Source organism: Saimiri boliviensis, chromosome 17 (genome assembly GCF_048565385.1).
Source record: "Saimiri boliviensis isolate mSaiBol1 chromosome 17, mSaiBol1.pri, whole genome shotgun sequence".
NCBI classification, from domain to species: domain Eukaryota; kingdom Metazoa; phylum Chordata; class Mammalia; order Primates; family Cebidae; genus Saimiri; species Saimiri boliviensis.
The window spans coordinates 52,165,169-52,182,984 of NC_133465.1; the positions used below are offsets into that span (position 1 = coordinate 52,165,169).

At 47.0% G+C, this 17,816-nt stretch overlaps 1 protein-coding gene across 6 annotated transcripts in view; it reads left to right on the top strand.

Moving 5' to 3' along the window:
• Positions 1-8,404, top strand: part of MYL4 (myosin light chain 4) — a 36,961-nt gene extending 28,557 nt beyond the window's left edge. For 5 of the 6 annotated variants that reach the window (XM_039476187.2, XM_010330274.3, XM_074388808.1 and 2 more), the window contains 5 exons: positions 3,649-3,798; positions 6,423-6,596; positions 7,114-7,191; positions 7,741-7,784; positions 8,237-8,404. In XM_039476187.2, coding sequence (XP_039332121.1) covers positions 3,649-3,798; positions 6,423-6,596; positions 7,114-7,191; positions 7,741-7,769 — 431 coding nt within the window. In that variant the 3' untranslated portion in view covers positions 7,770-7,784; positions 8,237-8,404. Of the gene's footprint in view, positions 1-3,648; positions 3,799-6,422; positions 6,597-7,113; positions 7,192-7,740; positions 7,785-8,223 lie in introns of all 6 variants that reach the window. The other variant, XM_074388809.1, reaches the window with a different exon arrangement.
• The last annotated feature ends 9,412 nt before the right edge of the window (positions 8,405-17,816 follow it).

Consider the following 17,816-nt stretch of genomic DNA (forward strand, 5'->3'; position numbering starts at 1 on the left):
GCTTTTAAATGAGGACAATAATACCTATAGCATACATTTTTAAGTAAAGATTGATGAAGTGTTCTATGCAAAATTATTTGCTCAGAGCCTGGTTCATGGTAAGTGCTCAAATCATAAGTCATTGTTCTTTTTACCTTCCTCTTCAGGTTTCACCCTCCTTTTTTTTTTTTTTTTTATCGAGATGGAGGCTTGCTTTGTCACCTAGGCTGGAGTGTGGTGGCAAGATCTCAGCTCACCAAAATCTCTGCCTCCCGGATTCAAGCAGTTCTCTGCTTCAGCCTCCCAAGTAGCTGGGACTACAGGTGCATGCCACCATGCCTGGCTAATTTTTTCTATTTTAGTAGAGATGGGGTTTCATCGTGTTGCCCAGGCTGCTCATGAACTCCTGAGCTCAAGCAATCCACCCACCTCGACCTCCCAAAGTGCTGGGATTATAGGTGTGAGCCACTGCACCCAGCCTCACCCTCTTATTAAGCATCATTACATTTTTTTTTTTTTTTTTTTTTTTTTTGAGACAGAGTTTCGGTCTTGTTGCCTAGGCTGGTGCGTAATGGCCTGATCTCGGCTCACCGCAACCTCTGCCTCCTGGGTTCAAGTGATTCTCCTGCCTCAGCCTCCTGAGTAGCTGGGATTACAGGCATGCATCACCATGCCCAGCTAATTTTGTATTTTTAGTGGAGATGGGGTTTCTCCACGTTGGTCAGGATGGTCTCAAACTCCCGACTTCAGGTGATCCACCCACCTCGGCCTTCCAAAGTGCTAAGGTTACCTCTGTGAGCCACCACACGCATTGCATCATTACATCTTCTTTTGAGGAGGCTTCCTCTTTTGTTAAACCTGATCTCACTCTCCTGAATGAGCTAGGAGATCAAAAAGTCTGACTTCAGATTCAACTAACTAATATAAATTTATTGAGTACTGAATTTGTGTCAGACACCATGCTAATTGTTTTGAAAATTGAAAAAGATTAAATCCTGGCCAGGTGCAGTGGCTCATACCTGCACTTTGGGAGGCTGAGGCAGGTGGATCACTTGAGGTCATTAGTTCTAGACCGACCAACATGGTGAAACCCTGTCTCTACCAAGAATATAAAATATTAGCTGGGTGTAGTGGTGTGCACCTGTAATCCCACTACTCAGAAGGCTAAGGCAGGAGATTGCTTGAACCTGGGAGGCAGAGGTTAAAATGAGCCCAGATTGTGCCACTGCCTTCCAGCCTGGGCGACACAGCAACACTCTGTCTCAAAAAAAAAAAAGAAAAAAAAATTAGTTCCTTATAACAAGCCTATGAGGTAGGTGTTAGTTCCCTTTTACAAAGGAGGAAACCAAGGTTCAGCAAGGTTAAATGATTTGGCCAAGATCACACGGTTAAGTGATCCAAACTAGGATTAAACTCAGTAAGATAATACCAGCAGAATTGTTTATGCATTTACTATGTACTGGACATTGTGTTAAAGATTTTTACGTACATTATTGTATTTATATACATAGTATAGTTACATACATTATTATATTAATTTGAATGTATTTTTTTTTAATTTTTATTTTTATTGAAACGCAGTTTTGCTCTTGTTACCCAGGCTGGAGTGCAATGGCACAATCTCGGCTCACTGCAACCTCTGCCTCCTGGGTTGAGGCAATTCTCCTGCCTCAGCCTCCCGAGTAGCTGGGACTACAGGCGTGAGCCACCATGCCCAGCTAATTTTTTGTATTTTTAATAGAGACAGGGTTTCACCATGTTGACCAGGATGGTCTCAATTTCTTGACCTCGTGATCCACCTGCCTTGGCCTCCCAAAGTGCTGGGATTACAGGCATGAGCCACCGCAAATTAGCCCGGCCTAATTTGAATGTAATTTAAGAAACCTATGATGTGGGTACCATTTATAGAAGAGGTTTTTAGAGGTTAAATATTTGCCCAAGGTCAAGTAAGCAAGGGGAATGAAATTGAACTCAATTATTCAGCAATGTGAAAGAAACGTGGTTTTGTATCTTTTAAATTCATATAAGGCCTAATAAAGAGTTGAAAGTAAAGGTCTGGGGAATTTCCTATGATATGTGGAATGATTTGTAAATAATCCATATGTAGCCACTAAGGAGAGAAGTACTTGGAAAGGATTAAAATCATCTTTTTTCCCTAAGTAGTTTATTAATTCTCTTTTTGGCTTATACTGTTAATCTGCTTAATAAACCACTTCTTTGTGGATAGCATAAGGTAACTTCAGTGCCTCTCCCAGGCCAAATTACCTCCACTAATGAACTGGTTGAATCCCATTCAATGAAGAATTGGGCCTGGGTGTGGTAGCTCACGCCTGTAATCCCATCACTTTGGGAGGTCAAGGAGTGCTGGGTCAAGGAGGACAGATCACTTGAGGCCAGGAATTTGAGACCTGCCTGGCCAAAGTGGTGAAACCCCATCTCTACTAAAATACAAAAATTAGCCAGGTATGGTGGTACACACCTATAGTCCCAGGTACTTGGGAGGCTGAGGCACAGGAACTGCTTGAATCAAGGAGGCAGAGGTTGCAGTTGCAGTGAACCAAGATTGCACCACTGCACTGCAGCCACGTTAACAGAGCAGGACCCTATCTCAAATAAAAACAAAAGCAAATCAATGAAGAATTAAGGTTCTTTGGAAAAGGGACCAGGATTGCCTTCCTTTGGTCTTGGTCCAGGGATACTTGCCCTGCTGCCTTCAAGGAGTCCAGTCCCTGTGGTTCTGAGCTGGAAAGTAGGAAACAGAACTAGGAAACGTTTGTAACCACCACCTGTCGATTCCCTTATCATATGGTGGACATTGCTTGGTGTGCTTTGTGATCCCACCTGCAGCCTCCTCAAGTGATCACTGTATCTCCAGTTAGAGCTAAGAAAACAAGGGCCCACAGAGGTTAGTAGTTTGCCCAAGGCTGTATGTGGGTCGATGGCAGAGCTGGGGTGGTCGGACCATGCCTCATCTGGCCTGGGAGCCGTCTTTCAGCCTGGAACAGGCAGTACTGATAATAGCTAACTTTCCAGCAGGTCTTATCATGCTGTAAAGTACTTCCACAGAATGCCACCTCCCTTTGCTTTCATGGTGACAGGGCCAGGGAGTAGGGGGGTGTAGATGTCACTCCCTTTGTGTGCATAGGAAGTTGAGATCCAGCCCAGCTTACCCTGTGCTCTGAGGTAGAGCCAAGATAAGAATTTAGGAATCCTCAGTTCTGGGCCAGTGCTATTTTCACTCTTTTGTCATTTCAGCAATCAGGAACCTCACCTACACCAGAGCAGGATGTGTGGGTGGGAGGGGCCAAGGCCAGGGAGACATTTGAATTTGTTTTGTTTTGTTTTGTGAGATACAGTCCAGCTTACTGCAACCTCTGCCTCCTGGGGTCAAGAGATTCTTGTGCCCCAGCCTCCCAACATTCAAATTTTGTAACAACCAAGCAATAGCAGAGATTCCAGACCCAGTCCTGGAATGGGTCGCAGAGGCACCAGGCTGCCTCTTGGGTTGGCAGAAGATGGGATGGGGAAAGGTTTGAGGGAGGGCCTGGGATGATGGACAAAGAGAAATACTGGAATATTTTAACAACCACACTTGGGTGGAGGCTGATTGGCCACCAGCCACCACTTTCACTGGGAATCGAGGGGTACAGCCAGGTCTTTTCTCCACAGAGTTCAAAGAGGCCTTTTCACTGTTTGACCGGACCCCGACTGGAGAGATGAAGATCACCTACGGGCAGTGCGGGGACGTGCTGCGGGCCCTGGGCCAGAACCCCACCAACGCCGAGGTGCTGCGCGTGCTGGGCAAGCCCAAGGCTGAAGGTCAGTGCGGCCGCAGGGCAGACTTCTCCCAGGTCAGCCTTGCAGTGTCTGGCTCCCCGCTCGTCCAGATTTGTCTCTGCCATCTGCGCTCTCTATTCTTCCCTGTTAGGCCCCCAGGATCAGTCTCCCCTCCCCAGGTTACCCTAGCCCCATTCTGATGATTTATTTAGAAGTTCCCATACTTAAGTGACCCTTGAGGAATGTAACCTGGGTTTCTTTTCCTCTCAAGATTGGGAGCTCCTGGGGGGCAGGAGCCACATTCTGTTGCCTCAGTGTCTGACGCCCCCACCAGGGTGTCAGAGACACAGCCATGGGCAGGAAGGCTGGGTGGGAATCTGGAATAGCGGATGGTTCCCACTCCCCAACCCAGGAGCTCTCAGGAGAGGCATCTGTCACAGCACTGAGATATCCTGAGCTGTATTACAAATAATTTGTTTCTGATAATGGTTACAGCACTGACATTTGCAAATTATTTGTTTGATATATATTAGAGGAGCTTCAAGATTCTTAGCTCTACAGGCTTCCTCTTTCATTCATTTGCATTTCAATGGGTTTTGGTGAGTGAGTGTTTAGAATGATGAGTGAATGTTTAGAAAGCAGTGCAAACCACCGGCGCGGTGGCTCATGCCTGTAATCCCAGCACTTTGGGAGGCCGAGGCGGGTGGATCATGAGGTCAAGAGATCGAGACCATCCTGGTCAACAAGGTGAAACCCCGTCTCTACTAAAAATACAAAAAACTAGCTGGGCATGGTGGCACGTGCCTGTAATCCCAGCTACTCAGGAGGCTGAGACAGGAGAATTGCCTGAAGCCAGGAGGCGGAGGTTGCGGTGAGCCGAGATCGTGCCATTGCACTCCAGCCTGGGTAACAAGAGCGAGACTCCGTCTCAGAAAAAAAGAAAAAAAAGAAAGTGGTGCAAACCGATTCTTTTGTAGTTCCTAAGTGTGATCATTGAGTGTTCATACGCATTTTTTCTTTCTTTTTTTTTTTTTGAGACGGAGTTTCGCTCTTGTTACCCAGGCTGGAGTACAATGGCGCGATCTCAGCTCACCGCAACCTCCGCCTCCTGGGCTCAAGCAATTCTCCTGCCTCAGCCTCCTGAGTAGCTTGGACTACAGGCGTGCGCCACCATGCCCAGCTACTTTTTGTATTTTTAGTAGAGATGGGGTTTCACCATGTTGACCAGGATGGTCTCGATCTCTTGACCTCGTGATCCACCCGTCTCGGCCTCCCAAAGTGCTGGGATTACAGGTGTGAGCCACCGCGCCTGGCCTTGTTCTTACTCATTTGTGAGCTGCGCCACCGTCAATCCTTGTTACGACAGATGAAAAGAGGTGCGAGGAAGTGCGTCCCATTTGTGAATGTCATCTGTTATGTGTGCCAGTGAAGTTAACAGCTGCTGTAAAACACACACACACATACACACACACACACACACACACACACGCTTCTCCTCAGTGGTGTTGGCATGGGGCTTGGGGTGGGGTGAGCCTCTCGGCAAGAGTGGGCTTCCTGGGGCCCACATTGGTTCTCTCCCCGTTCCTTGGTTCTGGCCCCTTCCCCTTTTCCTCTGGCTGAAGATAACCTTGGGGGTGAAGGATGAGGCCAAGAAAGGATCAGAGGGTGAGGAGCTTGCTTCTCAGAAGTCAGAAGCAGCCAGGTGCGGTGGCTCAAGCCTGCAATCCCAGCACTTTGGGAGGCCGAGGTGGGTGGATCACGAGGTCAAGAGATCGAGACTATCCTGGTCAACATGGTGAAACCCTGTCTTTACTAAAAATATAAAACATTAGCTGGGCATGGTGGCACGTGCCTGTAATCCCAGCTACTCAGGAGGCTGAGGCAGGAGAATTGCCTGAACCCAGGAGGTGGAGGTTGCGGTGAGCCGAGATCGTGCCATTGCACTCCAGCCTGCGTAACAAGAGTGAAACTCTGTCTCAAAAAAAAAAAAAAAAAAAAAAAAAAAAAAAAAAAAATGTCAGAAGCAAGTCCTGGGTGCTTATAAAATAAAGAAATGCCCACATTTGTGGTAGTTAAAAATAGCTTACCTCTATTAAAGTAAAGCTTTTTAACACACTACCATGTGGGAGAAGTGTGCTATTCACAAGAGAACTGCAATTTTATAAACTTACTGAATCAGAGTAGCTTCACACAGTGTGGTCTAGTGATGGGACCCCACGCAGAGTGATGAAAACATTTCTTTTTCAATCCTGTTGGTTTGCCCCTGTGACTATAGGTCTGTCACACCTCAAGAGTATAAACTGAGTATGAGGCCCTGGGCCACGTGGCACCTCAGGCCCCTCACATCCTGCAGCTGTCGCCCTCAGTTGCTGTGCCTGGCTGGCCACCTTGTGCACGGAGGCCTGGATGGAGGGTTTCTTTTTCCTTCCACCCTATTCCTTTCACTGAGAAAAGAGTGCCCTGAGACGGTCTTCCCAGCTCCCAAGCCTTGCTTGGATCGGCAGCTCTGTGTCTTCTAGGAGCACTAATGGGTGCCCCACCCGGAAGTGGCTGCAGTCCAGGCCCTGGGAGCTGCCAGATGTGCGGTGAGGCCCCCTCCTGATCCTCTGCTCCCCTGAACATCTGCTCACGTTGCTTTCTCTTTCTTTACCCATGCCTACCAAAAGAGATGAATGTCAAGATGCTGGACTTTGAGACGTTCTTGCCCATCCTGCAGCACATCTCCCGCAACAAGGAGCAGGGCACCTATGAGGACTTCGTGGAAGGCCTGCGTGTCTTTGACAAGGAGAGCAATGGCACGGTCATGGGCGCTGAGCTGCGGCACGTCCTTGCCACCCTGGGTATGGCAGCTAGGCAGAGATGAAAACCTAGTGGGCGGAATGGAGGGGTGGGAGGTGCCGAGGTGACATATGCTGGTGGGAGTGTTATACAAGGGTCTCTGCATCCTGAGGATAATGACCTGATCCAGGCCCTGCCTCCCTGAGCTCTGCAAGAACAACCATCCCTAGCTGGGTTTGCTCAGCAAGAACCAGTGTTTGGGAGAGGAGGAGAAAGGAGGTTGGCAGAGCAGGGGTTACTTCCGGGGCCTGAGCGGTGGGACTCTGGGCTTCTGTCCTTGTCTTTGCCTGAAACACTGAGGCCCTGGCAGCTGTAAGGCAGAGGGGGAGGCTTTGGAGACTAGGCAAGACCTTAAGACCCTGGCCCCACCCTTCAAAGCCTTTGGGAGAGGCTTGGTTTCAACTGCCTCCCAGATCCAGGTAGTCTTGGACCTTCAGACTTAAGGGGGTACTTGAGTATTGCCAATTCCTCCTTTGCCATCTGTAATTAAGAGTCCACCACCTCCCAAACCCACCGCAGGAGAAAAGATGACTGAGGCTGAAGTGGAGCAGCTGTTAGCTGGGCAAGAGGATGCCAACGGCTGTATCAATTACGAAGGTATTAAGCTGTGCCTTGCTTCCCAGGGCAGCCAGGATGGTAGGATGGGAACAGCTTGTGTGGGTGGGCCCAGGAACTGGAGGGTGTGTGTCTCAGGTGTGCTTTGGTAGACCCCTCATTGGATGTTGTTCTTTTTTGTCTTGTGAGTGAACCTCCTAGTGTCATGGCGGGAGCATGGATTTTGGAGATAGCTCTGTGGTATATTAGCTGGTGCCCTTAAGTCACTTATTTTCTCTGAGCCTCAGTCTTCTCATCTGAGGGATGGGGTGATGCTGGCACCTTTCTCAAGGTTGTGGGGATTCACAGAGATAATGTAGCTCTTTCCATTTGTATTGAGAATCAGCACAGAGAGTGGTCCCAGAGTAGAGTTTAGATGTCTGCCCTTCCTCCACCTTCTCCCCACTAACCCCCAAATAAGAGCAGGAACTACATAGTCTGGAGAAAGGGGAGCACGAGGGTTGGAAGTCAGGCAGTGTAGAAAAGGGACAAGTGGTTTATGGGCCTAGAGGTGCTGAGCCACACGGCGGCTGATTCTTACTTCTTTCCTAGCCTTTGTCAAGCACATCATGTCAGGATGAGGCAGAATCTTCCGGGTGAGTGCAGCCTCTCCCTCCTTGTCCCTTCTGGGGTTACACAAGGGCTTAAGGATAATGCCACATGCCCTAGAGGGCATCTGCCCCAGTCCTGTCCCCTTAGGAGGAAACCACTTGGGAGCAGGACATGAGGACAGTCCTGCTCACTCACCGTCTCCTGTCTCCTGCCCTCCCTTGCCTGTTCACCCTGTCTTGACCCTATCCATCACATTCTCCTGCCTCTCCCACGACTTCTCAAGGCAACGCCCTTCCTTCAGGCCTGGGGCCTCCTGTACAGGCTCCTGGGGATGAGAAAGCCAGATCCCAAGTGGAAGAGAGGGTCCCCGGCCTGTGCTCTTGACTCTGTTCTTCCTCACTTCTTTCCCTCAGTTTCCCCTGTAAGCCCCCTGGGGGTGGGAAGGGGGTGGGTATAGGAGGAGAAAATGCCCTTTCCACCTAGCACTTTCTTTCAGGTGCCTGGCCCTTGGCCTTAGCCATACCAGGGTGAGTTAGAGAGAGGTCCCGGATGTGAGCTGAGACAGTCCTGGACTGATCACCACGCCAGTGCCCCAAGGACCTCACAGCCCCTCCCTGTTTAATAAACAGCTCCAATATGGCCAGGCTGGGCTCCAGGATTCTGACCAGTCTCTGCTTTGTTTGTTTTGTAAAACTAATCAACAAATTGAGTTGGTTTGTGGTGTGTGTGTGTGTGTGTGTGTGTGTATGTGTGTGTGTGTGTGAGATGACGTCGCCTGAGGGCTTGTGTGTGCTCAGAGAAATGAGTAGTATCTGGGAGCTAGGAGACAAGGACAAAAGCCTGTGGATCTGGAGATACTGGGGTCAGACCCAGGAGACCAAGCTCTGGAAGGCCAGCAGCTTGAGGGCTTGTCACCTGTAGGAGTTTCATTCCCTTCACTGCTCACCCTCTGCCTTATCACACCTCCAGGTGGCAGCAGGAGGGGCCGGGCTGAGGTAGGGACTCCTCCTATGGTCCTTGCTGTTGCTGCTTTTTAAAAAAAAATGTTGTAAAATACACATAAAATTTACCATCTTAACCATTTTTCTTTTTTTTTTTTTTGTGCCTCCCAAAGTGCTGGGATTACAGGTGTGAGCCAGTGTACCCAGTTTCTTCCCCCTCACCCCCAGACGGAGTTTCACTCTTGTTGCCTAGAGTGCAATAATGCAATCTCGGTTCATCGCAACCTCCGCCTCCCGGGTTCAAGTGATTATCCTGCCTCAGCCTTCTGAGTAGCTGAGATAATAGGCATGTGCCAGCACGCCCAGCTAATTTTGTGTTTTTAGTAGAGATGGGTTTTCTCTATGTTGGTCAGGCTGGTCTTGAACTCCCAACCTCAGGTGATCCGCCTGCCTTGGCCTCCCAAAGTGCTGGGATTATAGGTTTGCGCCACTGCACCCAGCTTTTTTTTTTTTTTTTTTCTTAAGACAGAGTCTCACTCTGTCGTCCAGGCTGGAATACAGTGGCATGATCTTGGCTCACTGCAACATCTGCCTCCTGAATTCAAGCAATTCTCATGCCTCAGCCTCCTAAGTAGCTGGGATTACAGGTGTACCACCCCGCCCACCGGCCCCCGACCATACCTGGCTAATTTTTTTTTAAGACGGAGTCTTGCTTTGTCGCCAGGCTGGAGCACAGTGGCACAGTCTCGGCTCACTGCAACCTCCGCCTCCTGGGTTCAAGCGATTCTTGTGCCTGAGCCTCCCGCATAGCTGGGACTACAGGTGTGTGCCAAATGCCTGGCTAATTTTGTATTTTTAGTAGAGACGGGGTTTCACCATGTGGGCCAGGATTGGTTTCGAACTCCTGACAGCAAGTGATCCACCCGTCTTGGCTTCCCAAGGTATTGAGGTTACAGGCATAAGCCACCACGCCTTGCCCAGTTGTACTTCTTTCTTTCTTTTTTTTTTTTTTTGAGACAGTCTTGTTCTGTTGCTCCGCTGGAGTGCAGTGGCGCGATGCGATGTTGGCTCACTGTAACCTCCACCTCCTGGGTTCACGTGATTCTCTTGCCTCAGCCTCCCAAGTAGCTGGAATTACAGGAGTGTGCCACTATGCCTGACTAATTTTATATTTTTAGTAGAGACAGGGTTCCACTGTGTTGTCCAGGCCAGTCTCAAAGTCCCAGCCTCAAATGATCCACGCATCTTGGCCTCCCAAAGTGCTGGGATTACAGGTGTGAGTCAGTGTGCCTGGCCCTAAAGCCACTACGGTGTTTTTTATTTTTTATTTTTTATTTTTAATAAGAAAAAGAATAAAGAAGAGGAAGAAAGAGAAAGAGGAAGAGCGAGAGAGGATGGGGGTATTGCTTTATTGCCCGGGCTAGAATGCAGTCTAAATATGGGTATGCCTATAATTGTCCTTAATAATGGAGACATAAAAGAAAATGAGGGAAGAGAATAACAAACAAGGAGCCAACCAAGATTTCTTTTAAACTTCTAAGTTGATATGATATGGTACTGATAAGAGTGTATATTTTGTATATTTAAAGTGGAGAGTTCTATAAATGTTAATTACATTTACTTGTTCCAGATCTGAGTTCAAGTCCTGGATATCGTTGTTAACTTTCTGTCTCACTGATTTGTCTAATATTAATGTTGAAGTCTCCCACTATTATTATGTGGGAGTCTAAGTCTCTTTATAAGTCTTGTATGTCTGTGTATTCCTGTATTGGGTGCGTATATATTTAGGATCTTTAGCTCTTCTTGTTGTTGCATTGATCCTTTTATCATTATATAATGTCCTTCTTTGCTTCTTTTGATCTTTGTTGCTTAATTGTAACTTCTGCTTTTTATTTATTGATTTTAGCTCTCTGTTTGGTTGGTAAATCCTTCTCCATCCCTTGTTTTGAGTCTTTGTGTATCCTTGAATGTGAGATGGGTCTGGATGCAGCATACTGATGGGTTTTAGTTTTTTATTCAAATTGCCTGTCTGTCTTTGGATTGGGGGATTTAGTCAATTTAAATTTAGAATTAATAATAATATATGTGAGCTTAATACTGCCATTTAATATTAGCTGGCTATTTTGCCCATTAGTTGATGTAAATTCTTCATTATATTGATGCTCTTTTTGATAATTTTTTTAGAAAGGCTGATACTGTTTGTTCCTTTCTGTGTGTAGTGGTTCTTTCAGAAGCTCTTGTAAAGCAGGCCTGATGGTGATGAAATCTCTGAGCGCTTGCTTATTCACAAAAAAGTTTATTTTTCCTTCACTTGTGAAGCTTAGTTTGGCTGGTTGTGAAATTCTGGGTTGCAAGTTCTTTTCTTTAAGGATGTTGAATATTGGTCCCCACTCTCTTCTGGCTTGTAGGGTTTCTGCTGAGAGATCTGCTGTAAGTCTGATAGGCTTCCCTTTGTGGGTAACCTGACCTTTCTCTCTGGCTGCCCTTAGTATTTTCTCCTTCATTTCAACCCTGGTGAATCTGACGATTATGTGCCTTGGAGTTGCTCTTCTTGAGGAATATCTCTGTGGTGTTCTCTGTATTACCTGGAGTTGAATGTTATCCTGCCTTACTAGGTTGGGAAAATTTTCCTGAATAATATCCTGAAGCGTATTTTCCAGCTTGGATTCATTCTCTTCGTCACATTCAGGTACACCTATCAAGCGTAGATTAGGTCTTTTCACATAGTCCCATATTTCTTGGAGACTTTGCGCGTTCCTTTTTATCCTTTTTTCTCTAATCTTGTCTTCTTGTTTTACTTCATTGAGTTGGTCTTTGACCTCTGATATCCTTTCTTCTGCTTGATCAATTAGGCTGTTAAAACTTGTGCATACTTCACGTAGTTCTCGTATTGTGTTTTTCAGCTCCATCAATTCACTTATATTCCTCTCTAAATTGTGTATTCTTGTTAACATTTCGTCAAATCTTTTTTCAAAGTTCTTAGTTACTTTAGATTGGGTTAAAACAAGTTCTTTTAATTCACAGAAGTTTCTCATTATCCACATTTTGAAGCCTGCTTCTGTAATTGGAACACACTCGTTCTCCATCAGCCTTGTTCTGTTGCTGATGAGGAACTGTGCTCCCCCGCTGAGGGAGAGGCGTTCTGATCTTGGGTATTCTCAGCTTTTTTTGGCTGTTTTCTTCCCTTCGTTATAAATTTATCCATCTGTGGTCTTTGTATTTACCATCTTTGTAGTTGGGTTGCTGAGTGGACGTCCAACTTATTGATTCTCAGCGCCGAAATCTGAGCAACCCGCTGTGCCGACTAAATCAGCGGCGTTAAAATTGATGGGCTTTTCTGACTCTGCACCAAGAACCGTCGCTCCAAGGCGCTGGCAAAACCGCCTCGCTGGTCACAAGAGTCGCACTAGTGACCCATGGGGCTCCTCCGCTGGGAATCTCCTGGTGTGTGAGCAACAAGAATTCATGTGAAGATGTGGCGTCCTCTCATTCTTTGAGCTTTCACTGGGAGCTACAATCCCGAGGTGCTAGTGATCAGCCATCTTGGATCTCTCTCCCTATTTTTCTTTTTGAGACGGAGTCTCGCTCTGTCGCCCAGGCTGGAGTGCAGTGGCACAATCTCAGCTGGCTGCAACCTCCACCTCCTGAGTTCAAGCAATTCTTCTGCCTCAGCCTTCCGAGTAGCTGGGACTAGAGGTGAGCGCCACCACGCCTGGCTAAGTTTTGTATTTTTAGTAGAGATGGGGTTTTACCATATTGGCTAGGCTGGTTTTGAACTCCCATTGTATGGATGGACTGCAGTTTGGTTTGGTCCTTGCTTTTTTAGATGCCTCTTCCGCTGAATGTGAAGCTCCAAGTACCTGTGTTAGTCTTGCATGTTCTGGAAATCTCATTGACTCCAGACCCAGGATTCCAGCTCAGTGCCCTGGAAAGAGTCAAGGTCAGAGGTCATGAACCTCAAGCTGAGAGGGGAGGGGAGCGGGGAGAGGCTCGTGCAAAGAGGAGAGACGCCAGAAAACCAGCAGTTGGGAAGAAGGAGCAAGATGATGTGATGAAGTTAAAGACACATGTATATGAGTAGAAATATTTATATGGGACCTCAGGGGTCCAGTCATCTGAGAAAGGGAGTCGCTACATCCCTGAGAATTCCCCAAGGTGAAGTAAATACTTCCCATGGCCTTTCTGTTGCATAAAACTGTCAAGCATACAGCTACAGAACTCTGTGGAACAACTGTGAGTCCAGCCAAGGCTGCCTGCCTGTCGTGGGAAGCTGAGAACCATGAGCCCAAGTTTGCCCTTCTTAGGATGTACATTTCTGGCTGGGGAGATAAGATCAAAGTCTATATATATGTCCTTTGTTTCCCAGATTTTCTTTGCATTCAGCGGAAGAGGTTTCAGCTTTGGTAGTGACTGATTGAATCTCAAAACCAGAGATCTTTATACAGTTGAGGAGGGGTTCATTGAATCCAGTGGTTCTGAAACTTTGGTTTAGCCCCATAGCCTTTTGTTCAAACTAAATTTTATGGGGAAGTCGGTGTGTGTAGCCGAAGAGAACAGAGCTTCTCTGGCTGAGGAGAGGGGCTGGCTTCAGGCTTCTTGGAGCCTCTAACTGGGCTCCTTGGAACGGAGCCAGTCAGACTTTCTAATTGTCAAAATCAGGAAACCAGATCCTTAGAGCTGAAGTGACTTAATCAAAGTCACAGCTAGTGTTGACAAGGTCCCCTGAATTCTACATTTTTTCCATTTTTGACGTACCATTTTCAACCTGCCTTTGAAACGTTTTCCAAGCTTGGCTCTTAGGACTCTTCCTTGTCCCCTGCCTCTTGGACTGCTCTTTTTGGCCTTACTTTCTGCTCCTTTTCTTGAAATAACACCTCCAACTTGAGATGCCAACGTTTCTCCTTACACTGGGGCCTTGTCAGGTTTCCCTCTCTCCCTTCCGTTTTTCTTTTTTAACATTTAGTTTAGGTTCGGGCGTACGTGTGCAGGTTTGTTACATAGGTAAACTGCATGTCTTGGGGGTTTGATGTACAGATTATTTCACCATCCAGGTAATACGCATAGTACCTGATGGGTAGTTTTTTGATCCTCATCCTCCTCCCTCTTTTCTTTCTTCAGCAAGTATTTATTGCCCACTCTATTCAATTGTAAGGAATTGGAGTTAAGGTTCTCAGTGATTAGAAAACAAAGTGTTTTCCTTGCCCAAAGTAGCTTCCTATTCACTTAAGCAAGCACATAAATATCCAGGGATAAATAGAGAATGATCCCCAAATAGCACAGGGATAACTCCATCTATGTAACATACGGTGTAAGTTTTAAGAAACCAATCAGAGGAGGAACCAGAAGGAACTGAGGTATTAGAAGTATTTTATCTGGGAGAAGAGCTTTCAGTGAGACCTTAAAGGAAAAGGTGCCCCAAGGTTGGTGCTTAGGTCAGGGAGAAGAAGAGCATGAACAAAGGTCCTGATTCACTAATTCAGCAGATGCTCATGGGGCACCTGCTGTGCACATGGCACTGGCATGAGCCTTGGGGATACACTGAACCACACAGACATGGCCCCTGTCCTCATGGAGCTATTAGTTTAGTGGGAAGACTGGCATTAGTTATGATGATGTGACAATATCAGCCAACATTTATTGAACACAGTATTGATTAAGATTACATTTGACTGTGAGTTATGAAGACCAAAACACAGTGGCTTCAGAGAAATGGAAGTGCGTTTCTTCCTCCCATTGCAATCTAGACATTGGCAGTCCATGGCTGGCACAGCGGTCATGCTCCACAGTCTTCAGGGACCCAAGTGCTTTTATTGTATGGCATCTCAGTGTGTGACCTCTACACATGGTCTAAGGTGCTGCTCTGGCTCAGCCGTCACTTCCACTGAGGGATAGTTCAGGAAGCATTTTCTTTTTTTTTCTTGGGATGGAGTTTCACTCTGTTACCAGGCTGGAGTGCAGTGGCGCGATCTCGGCTCACTGCAACTTCTGAATCCCTGGTTCAAGTGATTCTCCTGCTTCAGCCTCCTGAGTAGCTGGGATTACAGGCATGTGCCACCATGCTCAGCTAATTTTTGTATTTTTATTAGAGATGGGGTTTCACCACATTGACCAGGATGGTCTCGACCTCCTGACCTCGTGATCTACCTGCCTCAGCCTTCCAAAGTGCTGGGATTACAGGCATGAGCCACTGTGCCCGGCCCAGGAAGCATTTTCTACTTGGCAAACTTCCTCGGGAACCAGTGCAACTTATTCACCACTTCTGTGGTGTTGGGCTTGTTCATCTGAAGACAGAAGACACTCCTGTCCTCCTAGTCATCCCTCCCCAACCCCCTACTTTGCCCGGCCCATAACTAAGGATTTGCCCCACCTGGGAAGAGGTATGCATAAAAGGTGACTAAATAAAGTTCACGATTTTCTTCAATTAGACTGACTTCCACTATTTCAAACCCAGATCCAGATGATGTACAGTTGACCCTTGAATAGCATGGGCTTGAACTGTGTGGCTTCATTTATATAGAGATATTTTTCAGTAAAAGTTACACTGAGTGTGCCTGTCCTCCTGCGTCTCCTTTCACCTCCACCTCCTTTTCCACCTCTGCCACCCTGGGACGGCAAGACCAGCCCTTCCTCTTCCTCAGCCTACTTGACATGAAGATGAGGAGGAGGAAGACCTTGAAGATTCACTTCCACTTAATGAGTAGTAAATATATTTTCTCTTATGATTTTCTTAATAATCTTTCTTTCCTCCACTTACTTTATTGTAAGAATACAGTCTATCATAGATGTAAAAGATGTATGTTGTTTATGTTTTTGGCAAGGCTTCCAGTCAACAGTAGTTAAGTTTTTGGGGAATCAAAAGTTATATGCACATTTTGGGTTACACGGGGGTTGGTGCCCCCAATCTCCATGCTGTTCATGTGTCAACTGCAGTTTATGGAAATAGGACTGAGCCTACTGGGGGCCCTTCCACCGCGCTGAGGGGTGTCTGAATGAGGGCCTGAGAAGGTAGCATCTCAGGCAGGATGAGTGTAAGTGGGTCAGAAAGAGGAGGAGAAGGATGTCCCAGCTCTGGGGAAGATTTAAGGGGGGCTCTGTCCTGGAGCCAGCAATGGCACCATCCTGAGGGGATGATGACAAATGAGGGGACACAGGGGAGCTGCTTCTGTGGAAGGGGGAATATGACTGTTCCCCAAAGGCCAGGCTCTCTGCCTCCTCGTGGACAGATGCTGAGGAGAAGTTTGTCCAGAAAGTTGTCAGAGAGGATGGGTAGCTTCGTGGAACATTCCCACTGTCAGAGGGAACAAACAGCCAGTGACCTTCAGGTGGAAGGTGGGAAAGGAGCAGAGGGGGACAGGGTATTCAGGGGCCTTTGCTAAGTCTCCTCCCTGTTCACTGCCACAGGCCCCTGATAGAGGCCAGAGCCTGTACTAACCCCCCGAGAGAACATGAGCAAAGCAGCCAATGGAGCGAGGATGATCATGATATGAGGTCTCCTGATGTCAAAGGTGAATTTCAGAGAGATGATAATAAAGAGCATTATCAGCTTACTGAACACCTACTATGTGCTGGCACTGTGCTAAGCACTTCTCATATCATTCTATCATAGCAGCTTAGGCGTTATTATCCCAATTTATTAATTTAAAAATATATAGGAAGAATAATGACAACAAACACAACGCATAATTTTTCTAGTTTCCCCTTTCCAGTTAAAAATGGTAGCATGGGCAGGGCTCGGCAGCTCACACCTGTAATCCTAGTACTTTGGGAGGCTGAGGTGGGCGGATCACCTGAGGTCAGGAGTTCAAGACCAGTTTTGCCAACACTGTGAAACCTCGTTTCTACTAAAAATACAAAAATTAGCTGGGTGTGGTGTTGGGCGCCTGTAATCCCAGCTACTTGGGAGGCTGAGGCAGGAGAATCACTTGAACCTGGGAGGTGGATGTTGCAGTGAGCCGAGATTGCAACACTGCACTCCAGCCTGGACAATCAAGTGAGACTCCATCTTAAAAAAAAAAAAAAGAAAAAAACAGAAAAGAAAAAGAAAAAAAGATGGCAGCATGGCATAGTAATATTCCTAAAACACCATTTTAAGCAAGTTTATTCCCCTATTAGGACTTAAAAGAGCTTCTATCCCCTACTGGGTCATTTCCAAACCTTTCTATCTAATTTCTAAGACCTTTATTTGCCCCCAATCTGTTAGAGGCACCCCGGGCTGAAGCCAGCTGACCTTGCTTTCTGTTAGCTCCCCGATTCTGCTTCTCTCTCCTCCTCCCTCCTCACCCCACGACCTCTTGATTCATCTTTCTTCCTCCTCGCTCCTGATATGTGCCCCATTCTGCTCATCCAGTTATTCCCACCCTTCAGGACTCAGGTCAGGCTCACCCCTTCCCTGGAGATTTTCCCATCTGCATTAATTAGGGATGGCTACAATTTAGTCTCCCTAACACAGTCGCCACATTGGAACCGTAGAGCTACAGGAGACCCTGCAGACTTCTAGTAGAGTGTAATCACCTGAGGCCATGGTTAGCACCGTCATCACGTGTTTGGCATCCTACACAAACCCGGATGAACAGGGCAAAGTGTGTTGGTGGAGACGGCTGGTGGTGCAAGACCTACCTCCCACCACCAGATGGCAAACTTGCAACAGGGCACTTCCCACGGGACGCCCACGTCTGGGAAATCACAGAAATTTCTGAGAAGCAGAGGAAAACCGATTGCCAGTGTGGGCTGAAAGGAAATTTCAGAAGGCGCTTAGTCTGTCTCTGTGCCTTCAGACAAATGGAGTTTTTGTTTACTTTCGAAGACTCACAGTAATTTGTTCACTCGCTTCAGTACCCCCACAAAGGTTTTGCAATGAGGGGTCACAGAGAGGACAGTTGCGACATGTGGGGACCTGACATCCAACCCAGTGCAGCCAAGTCACAACCCTGCTCAGCCTCAGTTCACAGGTTGCAAAATGAGGGAGTTGATTAGATCATGGTTCATATCCCTTCCAGCTCTCTGATACTAATCATTTAGCATTCAACGAACTCCCTCTCACTACAGTCAGCCTTAGCCCATTTGTTTTATTTTCATCCTTATTGATGTGTGTGTTTAGAACCTTCATTCAAAATAAATTATTGAGTGCACAGCAAT